Source organism: Macaca mulatta, chromosome 3 (genome assembly GCF_049350105.2).
Source record: "Macaca mulatta isolate MMU2019108-1 chromosome 3, T2T-MMU8v2.0, whole genome shotgun sequence".
In the NCBI taxonomy this organism is placed as follows: domain Eukaryota; kingdom Metazoa; phylum Chordata; class Mammalia; order Primates; family Cercopithecidae; genus Macaca; species Macaca mulatta.
The window spans coordinates 30,126,627-30,149,736 of record NC_133408.1 but is presented as its reverse complement, the minus strand read 5'-3'; the positions used below and the strand labels follow the sequence as shown (position 1 = coordinate 30,149,736).

The 23,110-nt window shown below is 39.2% G+C and overlaps 2 protein-coding genes across 12 annotated transcripts in view; one reads left to right on the top strand and one right to left on the bottom strand.

Moving 5' to 3' along the window:
* The window catches only part of CXADR (CXADR Ig-like cell adhesion molecule), a 252,397-nt gene that overhangs the window by 76,945 nt on the left and 152,342 nt on the right, over window positions 1–23,110 (top strand). Inside the window, exon 8 of one of the 10 annotated variants that reach the window (XM_015133098.3) lies at window positions 1,375–1,775. The exons of the other annotated variants lie outside the window; for them this stretch is intronic. Within the exon in view, the coding sequence (XP_014988584.1) occupies window positions 1,375–1,416 (42 nt within the window). The 3' untranslated portion in view covers window positions 1,417–1,775. Of the gene's footprint in view, window positions 1–1,374; window positions 1,776–23,110 lie in introns of those variants that run through there. 10 annotated transcript variants of the gene reach the window in all.
* BTG3 (BTG anti-proliferation factor 3) lies at window positions 1,890–22,111 on the bottom strand. Of its 2 annotated transcripts, XM_077995103.1 has the most exons (6): window positions 21,913–22,111; window positions 20,824–20,978; window positions 18,160–18,342; window positions 13,684–13,821; window positions 7,150–7,357; window positions 1,890–2,571 (listed from the first exon to the last, which is right to left on the bottom strand). In XM_077995103.1, exons 2-6 carry the CDS (start codon window positions 20,880–20,882, stop codon window positions 2,332–2,334), a joined length of 828 nt encoding a protein of 275 aa, XP_077851229.1. In that variant the 5' UTR covers window positions 20,883–20,978; window positions 21,913–22,111; the 3' UTR covers window positions 1,890–2,331. The 2 variants fall into 2 exon arrangements, with proteins under 2 accessions (XP_077851229.1, NP_001252970.1); NM_001266041.1 differs by lacking the exon at window positions 20,824–20,978 and having other exon boundaries at window positions 21,913–21,924.

Genomic DNA, 23,110 nt, shown 5'->3' with positions numbered 1-23,110 from the left:
TTATGTAGCCATGTTTTAAGAGCCACCCTTGGAGTTGTCTAAGGGAGACAAACTTGAGAGACAAAGCGCCTACTCATAATTACTAAAAAAGGGTTTGGCAAACCTTTGTACCCCATGTTTGCTAGAATTTAAGACCCAGTTGCTGAGTGACAGTTTTATTTCATTAGGAATAGATTGGAAAAGCCTATTTATGAGAGCTTTCTTTTGCTCTAAGTAAGTTTCAGAACAAGGTGGAGGATAGGTAGTCGAAACACTGGCACAATCTTCTACAAGTAATACATCTACCTGTATGCAGTCAAATTCAAAACTAGTAATTTCCCCAAGAGGCCCTGTCATTTTAATCGTCAGAACTAATGAGGATTTTGTAGTAACGTGGAATGTTCTGGTTACTAGGTATGTGCCAAAAATAACACTTCCTTCTTGACACTATTATGCTTGTGCTTTTCCCAAGAAGCCTATATAGTCATCCCTCAGTATCCTTGGAGGATTGGTTCCAGGACCCTCCTGGATACCAAAATCCTCAGATGCTCAAGTGCATTATATAAAATTATATAAAAAGTGCTTTGGATTTGCATATAACCTATGCATATCCTTTAATTATAATACCTAATGTATATTTTAAAATTTGTATTTTTAAATTTTTATTTTGAATATTTTCCATACATGGTTAAATACACAGATGAAAAACCTACAGATGAGGACCAATTTGCTTATAAGCAAAGCAACAAATAAATGCTATCTGCTAACTTCATGATAAAAATACTTGAAACTTTCCAACTTTACACCAATTGCCTACATATCTGTCATTATCACCACAAAACTCAAGGACCCATAAGGAAGCAGTGTGATGACTTTGAAAGTAATTTTTTTTCCTTTCAATTTTAGTTAAAAAAATTAACTTGATAAAACACATCTCCCTTGTGACAGTAATAAACGTGCTCACATTTGAATAGGCAGTCACTAGATTTCAGGAAAAAAGTAGATATGGTTTAGATGTTTAAATTGTGTATGGCTTAACAAAGAGTACAGTATTAAAACTAGAAAAGTCTCTAAGGTTTAAAAATGAGTTTTCTGAAGTTGCAAATACTTTAAAAACTGACTTTACATGTTCATACTATTGAGCTGTACCTTTATGATTTGTGCCGTTTTGTATTTCAGAATTTATCTTCCTAAAATATAACAATAATTTGTGGAATAGCCACGGCCATCCAATGATTTATTAGCAAGTTGTGATTTTTCTGGTAAGAAATAATTTAAGACTGCAAATTTAAAGATGAAGGTGATGGAAAAAGTACTGCTGATCTTAGTTTTTAAAAATTTACCTTTGGAGAAAAATCAAAACTCTTATAGAAGTACCTCTTTTTCTTTTTGTAGTTCGAGCACCCTTACAAGACTGATGGAATTACAGTTGTATAAATATGAAGGACTACTGAAGAATCTGAAGTATTGTATTATTTGACTTTATTTTAGGCCTCTAGTAAAGACTTAAATGTTTTTCCAAAAAAGCACAAGGCAGAGATCAGAACAGCTGTGAGAACACATCCACTTTATGCAATGGCATCAGACGTGTAAGTCAGATGTCATGTTAAAATTAGTACAAGCCAAATTCTTGGTTTAAAAAAACCCTATGTATAGTTGACACTGATAGTTAAAAGATGTTTTATTGTATTTTCAATAGCTACCACTAACAAATTTTTAACTTTTGATATGCATATTTTGATATGTGGTCTTTTAGAAAAAGTATGGTTAATAAACAGTTGATTTTTCAAAGGAAATTTAAAAATTCTTACGTTCTGTTTAATGTTTTTGCTCTTTAGTTAAATACACTGAAGGGAAATACCCCTCTGTTCTTTTTCCCTTTTTTATGGACACAACAGAAACACGCGTTGTCATGCCTCAAACTATTTTTTATTTGCAACTACATGATTTCACACAATTCTTTTAAACAACGACATAAAATAGATTTCCTTGTGTATAAATAACTTACATACGCTCCATAAAGTAAATGCTCAAAGGTGCTAGAACAGATCGTCCACTTCTACAGTGTTCTCGTATCCAACAGAGTTGATGCACAATATATAAATACTCAAGTCCAATATTAAAAACTTAGGCACTTGACTAACTTTAATAAAGTTTCTCAAACTATATCAATATATCTAAAGTGCATATATTTTTTAAGAAAGATTATTCTCAATAACTTCTATAAAAATAAGTTTGATGGTTTGGCCCATCTAACTTCACTACTATTAGTAAGAACTTTTAACTTTTAATGTGTAGTAAGGTTTATTCTACCTTTTTCTCAACATGACACCAACACAATCAAAAAAGAAGTTAGTGAGGTGCTAACATGTGAGGATTAATCCAGTGATTCCGGTCACAATGCATTCCAGGAGGAGGTACCCATGTCACTGGAATTGGGCGATATGGTTTATTTTTCCTTCCCTGATTTGGATAACCAAATGGAACAGGAGGAGGATAGTGATTCTGATGGCCATTCCCTCGATACATTCCTGGCTTTTTTCTGGGCAAAGGATGCCACATTGGAAGAGGTGGAAATATAAGTTCTGAAATCTGTAAGGAAGAGAACACATTAAGTTAATACAAAGGAAAAATTCATCATCTATGTTCCAGATTTCTTATTAAAGACAAAGTTACCCACAACCCTAAGAGCACATCTAAGTGACATTCCTATTGTCAGGTCTAAATACGTTAAAAAACCTCACGTGTAATAGGCGTATAATGTATAACAGGTGACCAATGTTTTCTGAATGCATAAAGTAATGAATAAACTCAAACATAGTACTTCCTAAACAACTTCAACCAGAAAAGACCAAAACATGGAACAAATGGAAGTTTGGAAGGACATACTTGTTTTAGTCCAGTGGTTTCCACAGCTGGCTAAGCCAGGAGTCACTTGGAAGCTTTTAAACACAAAACATTGGAGCTGGAGGCCATTATCCTTAGCACACTAATGCAGAAACAGAAAATCAACTACCGCATGTTCTCACTTATAAGTGGGAGGTAATGATAAGAACTTATGAACACAAAGAAGGAAACAATAGACACTGGGGTCTATTTGAGAGGGGAGGGTAGGAGAAGGAAAAGGAGCAGAAAAGGTAACTTGAGTACTGGGCTGCATACCTGGGGATGAAATAATATGTACAACAAATCCCTGTGACACATGTTTACCTATGTAACAAACCTTCATGTGTACCCCCTAAACCTAAAATAAAAGTTAAAAAAAAAAAAAAAGATAAACACAAAATGTTCATGCCCCAGCAGCGGTCTAATGAACAATAAATAAATCTCAGAACTAGAGGCCAGGTATTTTGACAAAGCTCCCCAGGTGATTCTGATGTAGCCAGTTTAGTATTTGGGAATAATAGTTTTAGATTATCCCATAAATCAGGTGGGCACATTAGGTTCACATTTATTCAAAGTGTTCATACCAGCAGTTTTAGACCTCTCTGCTCAGAATGCTGCATCTTCTTAAAATTCTGATTTCGCTGATCTCTAATCTGCTTTTCTAAGTATAGGATTTTTTTGAAAAATTATATTCTGTATAGCATTGCATTCATGATAGAAAATTCAAAAGGTACAAAAGGGTAAACTGTGGAAAGTCCCTCTTTTTTTATCTCACCCTTTATCTTCTTTATCTTAATCCTTCTCAGGGGCAACTGACAACATTATTTTAAATATACCTTTAGAGATATTCTATCCACATCTATACACATTTTAAAAATATATATGTATACTGGATTGCATCCTGCTTTTACATTTGATAATAATACATTTCAGAAAGATCAATACATAAAGACCTTTCTCATTATTCTACAGCTAGATAGTACAGCAATGACTATAAATTAAATGATCTCCTATTAATGGGACATTGAGGCTGCTTTCAGTCTCTTACTATTAAAAAAACAATGATACGCAATAAACAAAACAATGCTGCAATGAATAACAGCACAGTAAATTCTAATATAAGGCTTTATAGGCATATTTTTGTTTCTTTTGGTAAATATTTAATGCCTACGAGTGGAACTGCTGAGTAATAGAAGAGATACACATTTAATGTTAAAAATTGCCAGTTGTTTGAACTGGTGGTACCATTTTACACTGCCACCAAGTTTATGAATCTAGCTGCTTCACATCCTTGCTAACATTTCATGCTGTCAGACTTTTAAATTGAGCAGTTCTGGAAGAACTAGTGTTTCATATGGATTTAATTTACGTTCCTCTGATGATAAATGAGGCCATTCACATAACTCCTTTTGTAAAGTGTTTATTCACATCTTTTGCTCCCCCTGCCCTTTTTTTGAGATTACAGCAGGATATGCCCATTATTTTTTATTGAGTCTTTTACCTTTTACTAGTGATTTGTGAGCGATTTTTTTTATTTATTTTTTTTTTTAAAGTATATTCTGGGCCGGGCGCAGTGGCTCAAGCCTGTAATCCCAGCACTTTGGGAGGCCGAGGCGGGCGGATCACAAGGTCAGGAGATCGAGACCACAGTGAAACCCCGTCTCTACTAAAAATACAAAAAATTAGCCGGGCGCGGTGGCGGGCGCCTGTAGTCCCAGCTACTCAGGAGGCTGAGGCAGGAGAATGGCGGGAACCCGGGAGGCGGAGCTTGCAGTGAGCCGAGATCGCGCCACTGCACTTCAGCCTGGGCAACAGCGTGAGACTCCGTCTCAAAAAAAAAAAAATAAAGTATATTCTGGAAATAAGTCCTTTGCAGATATATATAATGAGAATATTTTGTCCTAGTCTATGGTTTGCCCATTTTCTTAATGGTTTCTTTGATAAGCAAAAAGATTAATTTTGAAGTCCAGTTTATCCATTTTTTTCCCTTACTACTTTCTTTTTGTGACCCTCTAGAAGAAATCTTTGCCTATCACAAAATAAAGATTATATTTCCCTATGTTTTCTTCTAAAAGTGTCAGAGATTTATCTTTTATGTCTAGGTACACAATCTATCTCAAATCAATATTTTTGTGTATGGTGTCAGCTAAGTTAGGTTCTTTTTTTTCCCCCATGCAGATCATCCAGTTGTTTCTTGAAGACTTTCCCCATTGAATTGCTTTGGCACTTTTGTTAAAAGGGGAAAAAAAAAACCAACTGTATGTATGTGGGTCTACTTCTGGACTCTATCCTGTGCCATCAATATATTTGTATATTTTTAAACCATTACCACACTGTCTTGATGAATATATAATACCTCTGAATTACTGTGAGCCCTCCAACTGATCCTTGTTTTTAAAAATTTTGCATCAATTTGTCACTTTCTAGAAAAAACCTTTTAAGGTGTTCATTGATACTCAATTGGATCTACAGATCTATTTCAGGAGAACTGACACAATCTTCATTTCTTAATTTGTGGAGACCCCTCTCTTGGGATGCCTTTTAGAAAACACTAGAGAACAAAAATTCCAAGCTAGAAATTTTTTTGTCCTTACTTGATAAAACTTTTTTAAAGCTTGTGGCAATGCCAGATTCAAGATAAAAATACTAGAAAGAAAAAAAAATGAAAGTGGGCCATTTGCACTAGCTTTCATGCAAGGACTCACAGTAGTAGTGTTTCTCTATTATAAAATGTTTTGCTAATGAGTATTATGCCAAGTAGAAATGTTTTCCTTAAAAAGCACGGAAGAGACACCTCAATTTCCATACCTTTCTGTTATCCTAATAGTCTTTCAACATGAGGAAAATAAATGCAATTTAATTTTAAAAGAAATCCTAAAAATTAAAGGTAAATTTCCTTGTAAAAAGTTAGCAGCAATCAATTTAATTTAAGACTTACATTCTTGCTTGAGTAACAACAAATAAAATTCTAAGGTAAAATTGCCACACATTTGGATGAATTCCAGAAAATTCAATATAGGTAATTTGCAATATATAATCCATCACACAGAGAAAAAAAATGTCTCAAATATTTATGGCAAGGATTTTAAAAATTAAAAATGATCCTGAAGTACAAATACTATGTTTATTTATTTATATAGGGAATCTCTCTGGAAGGATACTGGGGGGAAAAAAAAACCTGGTAACGAATGCCTCTGTGGAAGTGCATAGGAATGGTGGCTGAGGAGAAAGAGGACTTCTCACTATTATACTGTCTTGTACTGTTTGAAGTTTCATAAAACCAGGTGCATGTTATAATATATACATATACATACACATATACATCTATCCCTAAATTATGATAATCTTCAGAACTAATCTTCCCCTCAAGTCTAGGAAGAAGAATTCAACTGAGAAAAAAATGAGAAACCAAAAATTAAGTTACACTGAAATAATGTTCATTATGTAAATGTATGCTGAATTTAAAAGTTTAGTTTATCATACTAAAAACTCCAATATTCTGCTTCTTACTTATTAGGTCTAAATTTTCATTTTCAGCTCAACCTTACCATAAACCTGTATGTTTCACTACATTTAATGAAAGCAAATAAGTAAAAATAGGTACCTTTAAAAACTAATAATAAGTACATGTACAGAATAAGGCTCAACTCAAAAAATCTCTTTTAATTGTTCTTACTTTAAAATATCTTTCCTGTTGAAGAATGCTGTTGGGTCAACGATTTTTTAAAGTCCATTAAATGTTCTTTGGTATGCAGATAAAAGTAGTAAATAAGTGAATGGATCTGCAAGTGCAGGCACACTAGCTATATGACTTTTCAACTAGGAAAGCAAAATGGGAGACAATGTTTTGGGCTTGAGTAAAATATTAATTATAACATAGTAAATTTAAAGAGGTTTCTCTTTAATCGTGGAAAGGGAGAGGATAGTAAGTTAAACCCAGAGGTATAAAACAAAGTGTTACATACTACAAAAAATAAGTGGTAACTTTTGAATAAGAAATTTTAAAATATCAGGAATGGTTTACCATTATGAATTTTCTACTTTTTGCCAATTTTTCTGAAAAAAATTTATCTTAATTATTGTATAGTGAAGCTGACCTTTGATAAAATGACTGAGGATGCCTATTTACGTGCCAGAGAAACAGCTTTCCCTCAGCATCAGGGAAGGCAAGAACCATTATCCAGAATCTCAAATCAGAAACCTTGGGCAATGCCAAGCAGGACTACCTGAAAGGTCCTGGCAATCCCTGCACATGCCTTTAAAACTGAGCTGTTTCATGGTTACCTGGTACACAGGACTTGCGGCTGCAGTCACCGAATTGGGTTTCACTTCCATTTCCTTACTTGTTTCTTCATCTGAAGAAGAGGATCCTGAATGATAATCAGAGGTAACCTTATCAAGGGCCCTAGTAACTTTCCTGGAGATCTCATCCTTGTTCTCATCTTCGTTTTCAAAGCTGGCAACAATGAATGCATTGTTTTTCTCTCCATACCTAAGAATAAAATTAAAAACTTATAAATCTTGAAGTCACATCAGCAAAGCAAAAAATGTCCATAAAGCCGGGCGCGGTGGCTCAAGCCTGTAATCCCAGCACTTTGGGAGGCCGAGGCGGGCGGATCACAAGGTCAGGAGATCGAGACCACAGTGAAACCCCGTCTCTACTAAAAATACAAAAAATTAGCCGGGCGCGGTGGCGGGCGCCTGTAGTCCCAGCTACTCAGGAGGCTGAGGCAGGAGAGTGGCGGGAACCCGGGAGGCGGAGCTTGCAGTGAGCCGAGATCGCGCCACTGCACTCCAGCCTGGGCAACAGCGTGAGACTCCGTCTCAAAAAAAAAAAAAAAAAAAAAAAAAAAAAAAAAAAATGTCCATAAAAACAATTAAAGAGACTGGACATGCCATCAATCCAAGGCAAAGAAGGAATCATCAGAGAACTTAAGCCTACACATTTAATATCCTAATACAGCTCAATGCCAGCAAGCAAACCAGTTTTCTACTTCTGTTCTATCTAAGTATTCATAAAAGTAACCCCATTTTCTTTCCTTTTCTTTCTTTTCTACTAATTCCTAAAAAACATTAAAACATAAAAAAAGTCCACTGTTTTGATTGCATTTTTGTATGTACCAATGAAATTGGTTATACAATAAAACATTCTGATGTATTTTTATTTTTTTGAGATGGGTTTCACTCTGTTGCCCAGGCGGGAGTGCAGTGGCACAATCACAGTTCACTGCAGCCTCTACCTCCTGGGCTCAGGTGATTGATCCTCTCACCTCAAACCTCCCAAGAGGCTGGGACTATAGGAGTGTACCACCATGCCCAGCTAATTTATATACATTTTTAGAGATAGGGTTTCACCATGTTGCTGAGGCTGGTCCTCAACTCCTAGGCTCAAGAAATACACCCACCTCAGCCAACCAAAGTGCTAGAATTACAGGCATGCGCCACTGACTTGAAATTTTTTTTTTTTTTTTGCGGGGGGAACAGGTCTTGCTCTGTTGCCCAGGCTGGAGTGCAACGGGCGTGATCTCAGCCCACTGCAACCTCCACCTCCTGGGTTCAAGTGATTCTCCTGCCTCAGCCTCCTGAGTAGCTGGGATTACAGGTGCCCACCACCACCCCCTGCTAATTTTTGTATTTTTAGTAGAGATGAGGTTTCGTCATGTTGGCCAGGCTGGTCTTGAACTCCTGACTCAGGTGATCTGCCCACCTCGGTGCCCCAAAGTGCTAGGATTACAGGCATGAGCTACCAAGCCCAGCCCCAGTTGTACTTATAAATGTAACATACATCCTAGCAATTTAAGTCATAGATCAACTAGAAATTTCCTATAAAACTGACTTTAACCCTAATTAAATAAAAAAGGGGGCCTGTGTTTCTTATACTCACAAAAATGAGAACTGAGGCAGTTATTGAGATGAAAGAAAAAAGATTGTTGCTGAAGAATATAGAGGTTTAACTTAAATTATATTGCTTACTTCAGAGTCTCCTAGGATAACTATTCACCTCTCATCTTAATTTTTTTTTAAGGTAAGACGAAAAAGTCTTGTTATTCTTCCAAAACATTTTTCAAGATTTTTGATTTTTTTTTTTAAGTTGTCAAAATATGTAACCTACACTGCTGGTTACTTAAAAAAAAAAAATTCTGATATGTAGGAAAACAGTGTAATAAACTCAAGTAAAACCAAGAGTTTTTACTCAGTGGACATAGGAGAAACCCACAAATCTATTTAAATAGATTGCACAATGTCAACATTATGAAACAATTTCTAGCATCAGGACAAAGGACATTGTTAAGTAGTTCTTACAAAACACATAATTAAAGTTAGAAATGCAATTAAAGTGATTCTAAATTCGAAAAAAGATAAAAATAAGTAACTCTAAGAAATAATGTCAAGCTTTTGATTCAATAAAAATAGTTAGCTGATGTTAATTCATTTCAAGACAGCACTTGTCTCAAATTATTTCTGAATCAGAATGGTTATCTATGATAAACTGCTATAAAGCCTTTGAAAACGTACATGAGGCTGGGTGCAGTGGCTTACGCCTGTAATCCCAGTACTTCAGGAAGCCTAAGTGGACAGACTACTTGAGCCCAGGAATTTGAGACCAGTCTGGGCAACATGGCGAGACCCTGTCTCTCAATTTAAAAAGAAAAGGAAATTTATGTGGAAATCAAATAGCCTCATAGATCACACAGATAGATAAGTTCTATTTCTGCAGACAGGTATGCTGTCTTCCATTCCTATAGGCCAAATGAAACTATAAATACTGCTTAAATATAGTACATAACTTCGCTTTTCTATTCTTTTTCAGTTTACCTCATAACAGTTGCTACAGGGGCCGGGTGCAGTGGCTCAGGTCTGTAATCCCAGCACTCTGGGAGGCCAAGGTGGGCAGATCATGAGGTCAGGAGTTCGAGGCCAGCCTGGCCAACATGGTGAAACCCCATCTCTACTAAAAATACAAAAAATTAGCCGGGTCTGGTGGTATGCACCTGTAATCCCAGCTACTCGGGAGGCTGAGGCAGGAGAATTGCTTGAATGTCGGAGGCGGAGATTGCAGTGAGCTGAGATTGCGCCACTGCACTCCAGCCTGGGCAACAGAGCAAGACTCCGTCTCAAAAAAAAAAAAAAAAAGTTGCTACGGGATGGTGGAAACGGCATTAGACTAATTTCTCATTGTGGCTCTGCCACTAACTAGCTCTGGTCACCAGAAGCAAGTCACTTAATTTCCCTAGGCCTTAGTTTCCTATATGCCGGATGAGGAAGCTGGAGCTGGCTAGATAGTGGCTGATCTATGGCTGGTGACTCTTCATAGTATAAAACGCCTAAACAGAAGCTGGACATGGTAGCTTACACGTGTAATCCCAACACTTTGTGGGGTCAAGACAGGAGGATTGCTTGAGCCCAGGAGTTCACAATTACGGTGAGCTATGATCATGCCACCACATTCTAGCCTGGAAAACAGAGCAAGACCCTCTCTCTAAAACAAAACAAAACAAACAAACAAAATTCCTAAACAACTGAGTTCCTCACAACATAAAATCTGTGTTCTCTAATTTCAAGTTTACTTAGCATAAGGTTTTAGCAATACACATTTACTCCATGTCCTCTCCACGGTTGAAAGATTCAACAAATTTCAAGACAATCAAGGGTTAATTCATGTGTTAATGACAGTAATATAACAATGGCTTAGGCCTATCTTCAGTTTTGCCCATTAATGGAATCAAAAATCAAAAACGGAAAGGCAAGAAATTTGAGAAAAATTCCTGCCTTTGTAGAAATAAAAACCTCAACCAAGGGCAAATATCTAATGATTGAAGGATCAGCATTATTAGCTCAGATTTCTTTGACACCCAATTTGGTTCTGCATTTTTCCCTTTGAACTATTTTGGTATGAGGGCTCTCTCTTCATGGTAAGAGAAGCTGCTGACTATACTACTATAACATTACAATGTGCAGTCAAGCCCTTAGGATAATTAGTAACACCTGGACAACTTTTAAACTTTCCATTTTTCAATGATCACTGGTAAAATATCAAGGCTAATTTAGTCATTTTGAAACAATCAATAGTATCTAACACTCTGTATTGCAGGGGGAAAAAAAGGATGGCAGAAATCACCCCCCAAAAAAAAAAAGAGAGTTGTAAAATATGTTGAGTAGATAATGAAGTTGGCATCTACTCTCAGAACTTCTCATCATAGGCAAGATTTATTTCTATTCTGTATCACTAAGTGATAACCTTTCTAACTATATGGCATTCTTTGTACTCTTGCAACATTGTATTCTGTCAGATAGAGTAAGTGAAGACTATGAAGAATGTTGAGTGCATCTCAATTTTTTTAAACAATCTTAGTCTCTAGTATGCCAATGAGTTACTATTTTTAAAGATTCTCAGATATTTGATCAACTGTACACTTGCTAGATCAAGCTTTAATTTTCGAAATATCCGTCTTTCCAGTTTTGGTGAAAAAACACTTCTCAAAGTCTCTTTTTCCTCTGTTAACTTATATCAACCACCTCTACTCAACTGCTAATATGTCTTTCTTTTTGGGGTTCTGTTATTGAATGAACGCCTGACATTCACAGGTGATTTCTATTAGCTGTGAAAAAAATCACATCAGAGCCAATGTTTGGCAAAATAGAAGTCTACTGAATGCAAAGGTTTTCTTCGATTAATAAGATGAAAGCAAAGTAGTAGTTTTTTCCTGCCAGGCATCATCAAGTAATGAAATGGCTACTGAAGTAGAATGTCTGTATAACTAAAGTGTTTATGTTCAGGTACTGAGACTTATTTTAAGCATTTTAAATACATAGGTCCAAAATGTTTGTATAATTATGCAACTTGTTAAACATCCTTGGACATAAAAACTTTTCCCTGATGGTTTAGGATCATTATATTGAACATAAACTTTTGATTGTGTGATAACATAATTGTGCTGATTTTTTAGCTTTTTCATTTTTGTCTCTATGTAAGATCATATGACATCTTTTGGTAGCATCTGACTGATCAACCCTCTTTCAAATGCTGCTTCTCATATTTCATGGGTTAAGAAACCACACAACTTAAAAAACTGTGTGTTAAATAAGAGTCAACTAGGATCTAAGTGCAGGTCAAATTAAAAAGTAAACAATTCAATATAGTAGCTTTTTGACAGCTATTTCTTATAAATGGATGTCTTTTGCACAGGTTCAATGGCCAAAGTTTTCCAACTCTAGCCTAAAGCAAGTCCTTAATTAGTCCCAGAATCTAAAAATGTTTATTTTCTCAGACCTAAATCTGAGATGGCTTGCTCCCCTATTCTACCCGAGAAAGAAGTATTGGAGAATGTTTATCACAAACCTCTACCACCTACACCTGGTTTCCCAAAGCAGTAAACTTACACCAACCACTGGCAAATCAGGTAGTAACCTCAAGCAGTGGTCCTGACAAAAGTTAATGGAAGAATAACCATGTAATTCAGTTCTCATGTCTTCACCTCCACCTTCGTTGTTGGAATCAGGTCAGTCTGTGACCACCTTGGGAGTACATAGTTAGGGTTCCTTCAAAAAGCAGCTTTACTACAATCAGTTAAGAGGGCAGGTGGTCAGGTGAATTGTGCCTCAAAACCAAATAGAAACAACCTAAAGGTAGAGCCACAGGAAAATTCTTGCAGGAGTTCTATGCCTCTGTTCATCTTCTTCCTGCTACTTAGAACATCCTTCCCACCTTGTCACCTGGTCAACCATGGCTCATCCTTCACCTCCCAGCTCAAGTATCACCTACTCAGTAGTCTCCTCACCAGATGCAGTAACCTTCTACTTGGTGCAACCTACCACTGCATTTTGTACACATTTCTGTTATAGCATAAATCAGATCAATGTAATTTGCTTACTTTTCTTCTCCTTAATTTCAAACTGAACTACCTAAAAGCAGAATGTTGCTTTCATTTTTGAAAACCCCACAACTGAGTGCCCGGTCCACAAAGAATGGCTTTTGAGTGAGTGGAATTCAAAAATATTTCATACCTAGCACTGATCTTTCACAACTCTATTCATTAGGAGATGAGAAAAATAACTTCCATTATGAAAATAAAACCATGAAAGTATCACTCAGTCACTTACATAACCAAAAAGGGGAGGCCAGGAGCAGTGGCTCACACCTGTAATCCCAACACTTTGGGAGGCCGAGGCGGGTGGATCACGAGGTCAGGAGTTTGAGACCAGCCTGGCCAACATAGTGAAACACCATCTCTACTAAAAATATTTTAAAAATTAGCCAGACACAGTGGTGGGCACCTGTAATTCCAGCTACTCGGGGGGCTGAGGCAGGAGAATCGCTTGAACCCAGCAGGCAGAGGTTGCAGACAGCCGAAAATGCACCATTGAGCTCCAGCCTGAGCCATAAGAGTGAAACTCCACTCCAAAGAAAAGAGGAGAGAGGGAGAATAAACAGAAACAGAAACAAACCAAAAGTGGTTACCCAGTATTATCTGGAATTAGCTTCTTAATTTGAAGATAAACAGACAAGTGCACCACCCATTAAAGATAATAGACACCTCGCAGAATCAAGGTGTCTACTTCTTGGTCCATAATAAGCTTCTTGGCAAAGCACTACTAGAAAACCCCTGCCTAATCAGTTTCTTTTTTCAGCTGTAAAGCAGGAATGTAACCAGTCCTTCAACATCACCTCCAGAAAAGTATTTCATAAAATTTACATCTGAGAGAGTTAAACCACCAGCTCCTGGCCATAAAGATACACAGGCAGGTTGTACATGACAGCATGTCATAAAATTAGTTCCAGCATGGTCATCAGTTCAGCGTCCAAACTTGAGAACTCACCGACAGCACACCTCACATGGGTCCACCCAGAGAGTGAGCTCCTTTGGCAAGCCCAGGTCACTATACAAGATGCAGCTGTTTTCACAGGCTTTCAGGACATCAGGATCAACTCTCTGAAATTTATTGACACGAATACATCTACAACAAAGTGGAGTTATATTAATGGATTTAAATGAATTTAATCATAAACGCCGTTAACATCTATTCATATTTGCCAAGGTGACTAATAAAATAGTAATAAAAAATACCCTGGTAGAGAACCTAGGAGCATATCTATCCTAAACAGATAATAAATGTGAACTACAGACACAGAGGCAGCCTGAAAAAAAGATGGCACCTATGTGAGCCCAAGAAAATCACTAGTACTGCATCTACCTCAGTCTACCCAGAGACTTGACCACCCATGTACATTAAATGAGCAAGGAGTATGAAAGTTGCATGAAATTTAAGAACTCTGAAGACAAAAGTTTCTATAGGCCAAGTTCCTATACAAAAAAATCTCTAACAAAAGGCCTCATCTAATGTTTCAGATGATATTTGGAAATGCTTATGACAAGTTCTGATCTGTCATTAACTTGCTTTTATATCTCAGATAATAAAGTGGTAAGATGACATCCTTGCTTTACCTATAACTGTTCTATATACGGGATAAGTGAAGGACACAGATTCATTCATATCACATACTAATGATTAAAATACCTAACATGTTATTGGCTTATTTCATTTAACTTCTATTTACCCAAGGACTTTTATTTAAATAGCTGTCAAAATTAAGTGAGGAAAATTTCTAAACCAATAAAGCCTCTGTCTCATCTTTTTTTAACCTATTATACCACACCTACCTAATGGAATATTTAAAGGTGGCTTAGAGTAAATACAAAAAATATGCATTCTGTTGAATGTTAAATAAGCATTCTGATTAAGTAGGGAAATAGGGCCTATGAAGGAAAAGTATTTACTGCCTACAATCAAGAATCAATCAAGAGAATTTGGATTTCAGCACTAATCCTAGTATTTCTCAGGTGAGCTTAGTTAAGTCACTGTATCTCTTCCTCAGACCTGAAACTATAAAACACGGAAATACAAGTTAATTGATAAATAGTAATTATACTGTAAAACATAATGATATAAAGACTACATGTGCTATTTAAAGTTTTTGTAAAAGTTAAATTATTAGTTGGTTTTAATTTCTATTTAAAAAATGAAAATTTCTCAATAGAATAACTAGGAATACGTGTTTCTACATAATATTAATAAAAACGCTTTTTTAAAATTTATTATGCAATGGACAATTTCCTAAATGCTTTGCATGTATTAACTCTTAATTCTCATGATCATCCTGTGAGTTACTTTTTTTCCTCAGCATAAAGAAAAAGGGAGGCAGAGAGAGTTTGAGTAACTTCCCCAAAATTGTACAGCTAGTAAGTGATGGATCTAGGGTTCAAATGAAGGCCACTAGACTCCAAAGAGCAAGTTATTTCCCTAATACTCAACTCTGTTTATACGTACCTATCTTAGCATCACCATTAACTATATAACAAAGGAGAAGTGAGAAAAATTATTTTCTAGTATGTAAAATACTGCTTAGTCCTTTTAAAAACATGGTCTTATGGTATAGATTCTAATATTATATAGGGTAATTCGAAAGATCCCACGTGCTCTGGGACCAAAAGCGGTTAAGGATAACAAGATATATCTTAGATGTGTTTTTCTTATCTACAATGAAGGTGATAACAGGCTCTAAGCTTACAAATTATATATAAATATAGATGCTTAAACAGAAACTATGCTTCAACAAAATCTGCATACCTTACATATTTTGTACTATTTTTTTCACTCTACATACTGACTACTTACCCATTAACTACTCTTCGAAAACAAAATTTTAAAAGTTGCGTAAAAATATTCTCATTTACTTAATGTTGACAGTTTAGTTCTTTCCAATTTTTGCAATTATAAAGTGTAAGAAACATCCATATTCATACGTTTGTCTGCATTTCTAATTATACTTCTAGAATAGATTCTTAGGAGACTTATTGTTCAAAAGGTATGACTATTTTTACAGATCTTGATAATATTACCAAAATGCTCTCCACAAGTATCTTATTTATATCGCAGCAAAACAATTTCAACTTACAAACATTTTGTAAGAGAAAGAACACTCTAGCTACTCTATGGACTGAAGTCTCCACCTAGTCTATGGACTGAAGTTTCCACTAACTTGGTTAATCTTATATTCCATTCATTTTTATAATAGTAACAACCCACTATTAAGTCTTTAGAGTTTTCTACTTCAAATACAGCTTTAAAATGACTCAGTAATGATAATTCTGATCACATGCCAATTTAATCTTGTTTCAGTTTTTTCCCTCAAGTTTTTAGAATTAATGGAAATGAAATTGTACAGCTTGACCTTTAAGTATTTACTTTACAGTGCCTCCTTTTTCAGTAATAGTATGGTGGCTTGGCACTTCCAAAAAGCCTTCATCCAATGTCAATTAAATCGAAGTAAAAAGCCTCAGCAGTTCTAACTTACAAAAGCTGTTCACTCTATCAGAAATGAAAATACACAGAAAAAAATTAAGAGAATCAAGTGATAAGATAAAAAATGACTTGAGCCTGTGTCAGCATGCACATTTCTATTTTAATTCACATTTTCCAATTTACTGGAAACCTCTTTGGATTTAAAATGAAAAGGAAAATATTCTTTTTTTTTTTTTTTTGAGATGGAGTCTCGCTCTGTCGCCCAGGCTGGAGCGCAGCGGCTGGATCTCAGCTCACTGCAAGCTCCGCCTCCCGGGTTTGCGCCATTCTCCTGCCTCAGCCTCCCGAGTAGCTGGGACTACAGGCGGCCGCCACCTCGCCCGGCTAGTTTTTTGTATTTTTTTAGTAGAGACGGGGTTTCACCGTGTTAGCCAGGATGGTCTCGATCTCCTGACCTCGTGATCCGCCTGTCTCGGCTTCCCAAAGTGCTGGGATTACAGGCTTGAGCCACCGCGCCCGGCCGAAAAGGAAAATATTCTATTTTGATTCTCTTATTGGCAATAGAACACAAGCTCACTTGATTTTCAGTACATGAGAAATTAGCAAATATGTTTGCCTCCTTTCTAGACTCCTTGAATAGTCCTGTACTTGCAAGAGCTCAGTGGCAGAAAGGAAGTCCTTCTGACATCAAAGCACAAAGTGTTGATTTGTGTAGGAAACTTTGGGGACATCAATATAAACAAATAAAAGAGAATTTCTGTAGTTATCACTATAGTCACTGCTCCACTTTTATTTCTTGTGGCCACATCCACAAATGGGACAGTGTTTGACAGCTGAGTTTAGCAGAACATTCTCAGCTGAGGTTCCTGAGCAGTCACATAAATACTAGAGTGAGCATGCCAGGGCATGTTTTATAGGAGTCTGCTCTTCTTTACTTTAAGCTATAAATGTACCTTATAAAGCAGAGTACAAAAGACAGCTGCAAGTGAGAATTATCTTCCTTCTCAGTGCCAAAACAGTGGTAGCACTGCGGTGTGCAGAAAGCCCATGAAAATATGGGGTCATGTAGACCTGAGTTCAAATCCCAGAACTTTGGCCAGGCATGGTGACTCACGCCTGTAATCCTAACATTCTGGGAGGCAAAGGCAGACGATCGCGTGAGGCCAGGAGTTTGAGACTCACCTGGGTAACATGGCGAGATCCCATCTCTACAAAAAAAATTTTTTTTTTTTTTCAATTAGCCTGGTGTGTTGGCGAATGTCTATAATCCTAGCTACTTGGGAGTCTGAGGCAGTAGGACTGCTTGAGCCCAGGAGTTTGAGGCTGCAGTGAGCTATGGTTAATACCAATGCATTCTAGACTGGGTGACAGAGCAAAAACAATACCACACACACAAAAAAAGCCCTCAAAAAAGCAAATCCCAGAGCCAGCATTTACTAGTCGTGGATCACAGGTGAGTTACATTCATCTAGAAAATAGTTACACTGGCTTCTACCACAAATATATAAATGAGATTATTCTTGTATTAACAACGTATCAGGTGTCTTAATAATCTTAAGTTTCCTTTTTCCATAAAACTTTTTTTTCAAAGAGCATAGATCATGTAATTTACTTTTAGATACAAGATTCACTTCTTTCAACTCCTACCATGCCCATTAATGTGTTATTAGGGGTCCTCTAGAATTGTGAAAATCCCTAAGTACATGTGATAAACAGAAATGCACTGTTGCGAGCCAGGCTATAACCACAAAAGACTAACTCCTATGACCCCATAGCATTGGCCCCCTGTGTCCAGGCAATGGGACTCCACCACTCCACTAACAAATACTTGTTTTAAAATGAGTAAGGAGAAAATATACAAACACCCCAGAGTTCTATATCTTGCAGATGAAACACCTGTAGACATGGTCTGCACACCGAAGGGTGTGCATCTGGCCTTGAACCCACCTCAGGGGTTGATCAGCCTCTGCTTAATCCAATCTAATCCTTTACCTGTAGGCCTGTCCTTTCGATGGTTTTTCTGGATACCAGTGATTTTTATATTTTTCTTGAAGTATTAGGGTCAATTTCTCAGCAAACCTCTCAACTGCCTCTTTTTTCAACTTATCATGTTTTCGAACTAGCCTTGTGAAAAAGAAGACAACGGCAGCAATTTCGTTCTTCATTTTTTTTTCCCTGCAAAGATAAAACATGTTTTCTCAAAAAACCAAAATAAAAAAACTGGGAAGATGAAGCTCTGTAAGATATACCTCCTTTACAGCTCTCCCCTTCTCCTCCTTCCAATTTTATCTTGTATTTCTTTGGCTTATATCTGGAGTAGAGAACAATCTACTTATCTTTATGCCATAAAGGCCTTATTATAAAATACTACTTAAAAATCTTATAACTTAGCTTCATGGAGAAGTTCCATAAACAGAGCACATTACTCCTGTTGGCTAGAATAAAACCAGATCTATCAGTAAAAGAAAAGCACTATAATAAATGATACAACAACACAGATTTTACTGTGTGTCAATATTTAGCTGCGATAATCTAAGTTTAAAATTCTGTGAAATGATTTGAACTTTAAAACATAAAAAAAGTCTACTTTAAAATCTAGAACTGTAGAGTCGTTTTATAACAGAAAAGTTCGGCAGTTCCTAAAAAGGTTAAACATAGAGTTATCATATGACGCGGTCAATTCTACTTCTAACTATTTGCCCAAGAGAAATGAAAACACATGTCCACACCAAAATCTTGTACAGAAATGCCCATAGCAGTATTCATAATAACTAAAAAGTGAAAACAAGCAATATGCCTACCAACTAAGGAATGGACAAATACTGTGGTACACACATGTATGGAATATTACTCAGCAATGAAAAGGAATGAGTACTAATACAAGCTACAATATGGGTGAACCTTGAATACAGAAATGCCCACAGCAGTATTCATAATAGCTAAAAAGTAAAAACAATCTACTATGTTTACAAACTAAAGAATGGACAAACACTGCGGTATACACATGTAATGGAATATTATTCAGCAATTAAAAGGAATGAGTACTAATATAAGCTGCAACATGGATGCACCTTGAATACATCAAACTAAGGGAAAGAAGTCAGTCACAAATGACCACATATTGTACGATTCCATTGATCTGAAATATCCAGAATAATCAAATCTATATAGACAGAAAACAGATTAGTGGCCTAGGGGTAAGTGGGATGACAAGAAAAGGAGCATTGCTAATAAGTACAGAGTTACTTTGTGGGGTGATAAAAATATATACTAAATTTCACTATAGTAATGGTTGTACAACTTTGTGAATACACTAAAACCACTGAACTATACATTTTAAATGGGTGAATTGTCTGGTATATAAATTAAACCTCAAAAGTGTTATACATAAAAAATTTCAGCATTGACTTTCCGTAAGTACTCTTTCAGGGAGAGACACATTTATCCAGAAGTTAAGAGACACAGAAAATAGTGGCTCTATCAGGACATATTTAAGAAATGGAAATTCAAGTCACCCACAGAAAAACAAACTAAAAAAATAATCAGAGATTTAGCTACATTTTGGATTGCCTCAAAGGACTTTAAAAATGGTATATCTGATTTACCATTGATTTATCCTTAAAGGCAAACCCTTGTCCTAAGATTGTTTTGATGTATGTTCTGTCTCTACTCAGTGAGCTCATTCATCTGGCTGCTGTAACCTGGAGTTATTAAGATGCTGCATTCAGTAAGCAACATCACCTTTTTAGGGAGCCAATTACGTATTAAAGACACAGAGCCTCTGCTATGTTTAGCATAAAAACGACTAACCTAGCAGTAGTCTGTGTTCCCACATTTCAAAAAAAAATAAAGCTGATTGTTAGCTTTCTTCTCTCAAACTGCTCAAGTCTCTCTTCAGAATGTGACTCCTTTACTCCAAGTGCAAATTCAAACAAGGAACCTCACTGTGAAATAAATTCTACACAGTTATCTGAGAGGTGTGCTGGCAGCCACAGATAGCCTGATCCTGGAGGGGAAGGCACAAATCTTCCTTCCAGAACCCTAGAATGACAAATTCACCTTCTACAGCCAGCTACCAGGCACTGGGCATGGGTCCACACACGAGTGTGCAAGTACACATAACCCCATAACCCCAGCTCACCACGACTGCTGTGCAGCCTCCTCCTGAAAAATGTGAGCCATTTCCACTTTATAAAGCTACATTTATATTCCACCACCATACGATGGAAAAGAAACCCCAAGGCAATTTAACATACGGGTTGGGAAGAAAGTTTTGCTGATGGAACTACATTAGCCTCCACTCCAGCAAAGCAAACAAGGAACCACACTAAAGAAATTTACTGAATCTTTAACTAGATCATTCTCCTCATTCATTACATTTGCCAACTATGTGCCATATATCTGAGTTCTGCATTTTTGTTTGCTCTGCTTCATATAAAAAAAAAAAATACGAAGGAAAGAACCACTTAGTGGTTGCTTTTGGTTGTAACACAAGATGACTCATTTGGACTTTGTTTTCCCCGTTTGAAGAAATGATGGCTGGAACAGCTGAAAAAGAAGCCCACTCCCACCAATATTCTAGGAGCACCAAAAGGTGAAAGAGGGAGAGTTACAGTCAGGGAGAGAACCACCAGAGGCAAGCAGGGCCAAGAAGACCTGAGGCGTCTTGAGTGAGTAGGCGTCCTCCACCCACACTCAGAGCAAAAGGCTCCCATTTTAAATATCGCACGGTGACGTCATCCTGGGACCTCGTCACCGCGGCGGCTGCTCCTCAAGTTCTACTTTGTTCCACAAGGCTCCTCTGCTCACGGCTGCGTGGATAAAACCCAAAAGGAATGAAGCTCGGCCTCGCAGGAGTTTATAACTTTGTACTTTTCCCTCCCTTGTAACGAAAAGCTAATCGCAAACGTTTCTAGGAACACATTTTTCTCCTGATAGACGTTCCCAAGGTGGAGGGCGCGAGAAGACTGGCCCGTGGGGAGGGGAGCCCCTGCCCGGCCTCGGCGGCGCCACAAAGCCGGCTCCAAACCACGAACAGGGGAGATAATTTTCCAAGGGGCCAGGAGTTGGACTTTTGGAAGCCATCGAAAGCTGCTGCTAGGCTCTCCCGCCGGGGTTTTAAGAGAGGTAGGTGAGGAGGCATCACACATCTCCACCCACTCTTGAAAGAACCGCCTTGAGCTGCGCCCAACTTCTGCAATCCCGGTTTTCCCCAAGTTCAAGGGGAAGGGCCCTGGCGGCCAATGCCCAGCCTCCCCGACAACATCCTCGCCAGGGTGCGCCCGCCCCGCCGGCCCGCGGCTCCGCTGTCCCCGGCGGGGGGCCCAGGGTTCGAGGACCCGGCTTCCCGGAGGCGCGACGCTCCAGCAAACAAGCGGGGCTCCAGCAAACCCACCGACGCGAAGGGGGTGGGCAGAAGGTGGGAAGCGGCGGGGCTGTCGCCCACCCGGAGGCGGAAGATAACGCGCTGTGGAAACGTGGCAGGAGCCTTGAGGCGGCGTCTTTTTCCTCAGGCGCCCGCCGAGGGTCCCGCGGAAAGCCTCGCGGGCCGCCCTCGCGGCCCGCAGCCCTGCTCTGGCGCCGAGCGGGAGCCCATGCAACCTGGTTCCATCCCCTGCCCCTCCCCTGTCCCCGGTGCGCCGCCCGCCAGCGAGCCTTCGACGTGGCCGCAGGGGCGCCGGGACCACCCTCCCCCGATACCCACAGCCCCGCCATGTCTGCCTTTCCCCGGCCCGGTCTCCTCACCGCCGCTGCCGCCGCCGCTCTCCGGCCGGAGATTCGGCGGCCCAGACCGTGTCCTGGCCGGGAACTGAGGGCTCCGCCTCAACGGGCCCGCGCTCGGCAACAGGGAGCGCAGCGAGCCTCGTCCGGCGCGTGCGGCTCCCGCGTCGTCGGGCGGCCAAGCGCGCGTTGAGAGGACTGGCGGGCGGGCGAGCGCGCACACGAGCGAGCTCAGCCCCAAAGCGGCGCGCAGGGGGCTCGCGGCCCGGAAGAGGGGAGGGGCGATGACCCGGGAAAGGGTTGGCGCCGCGCGGGATCGGCTCGCGCGCCTGAGGGGCGGTGCCGGGGGCGGGGCTTCGCCGCGAGGACGCCCCTGAGCCCCGGGCCTAGCCGCACCGGAGGCGACACACCCTCGCCCTGTCATGAGCCAGGCGCAGATCCTCGACCGCGACGGCGCGGTCCGTAGCACCGCGGGCTTCCCTCCCCGGCAAAGAGCGGCGCTGAGGGCCTGTGGAACCCCCGCCCGGCCGCCCTACGTGCGTCAGCGCCTTCGGGGGGTCGCGCGGGCTGGGTCCTTTCGGCTGTCTCGGCCTTTTGTTTTCCCCCTCAGGTCTCTCCACGCTGCACTTGACACCCTCAGGGCCGGATGGCGAGTGCTAGACCCAGCTCTCTAGACCCGGGGTTTCATGGGGGCACGGACTCGACGGGAAGGGGGACTTTGCATTTATGGACAGATCCTCATCCTTCTTGCTGTAGTTAATTACACGCGCGTTCACCGTGCAGCCGCCCTGCCGTATTTTAGGCGGTTGTTGGCACTCCTAGTTGGGCCCTTCCCTGGCCCGTCACAGCAGGGACTGCCTCCTGTGGACGCTTGTGTGCTGCCCTGGCACCGGCCACTGTGTTTTGCACAAAGGAGAGGTTCCAAGGATGTTGGCTAAAGGAATGAAGCCTTGAGAGTCCAGGCTTTCTATTTCTGAGCCACTCTACTCAAGGACTTCCCAGATGGAAACCTTCATCTTTGAGCAAATACAAATATGGAGAGGGAACATTAACTTTCTGAAGAAAAGAAGGAACATTTTTGTCAACCTTTTATATTGAGTTAGCACCATGGTCTTAGTTTTTGGGAAAGCACTTTCATACGTCCAACTGGCGGGAGGAATACAAGATATTCCTACCTTTTTATTGTGATTTTTAAAAGAGGGCTAAAACACGTTGTAAATTA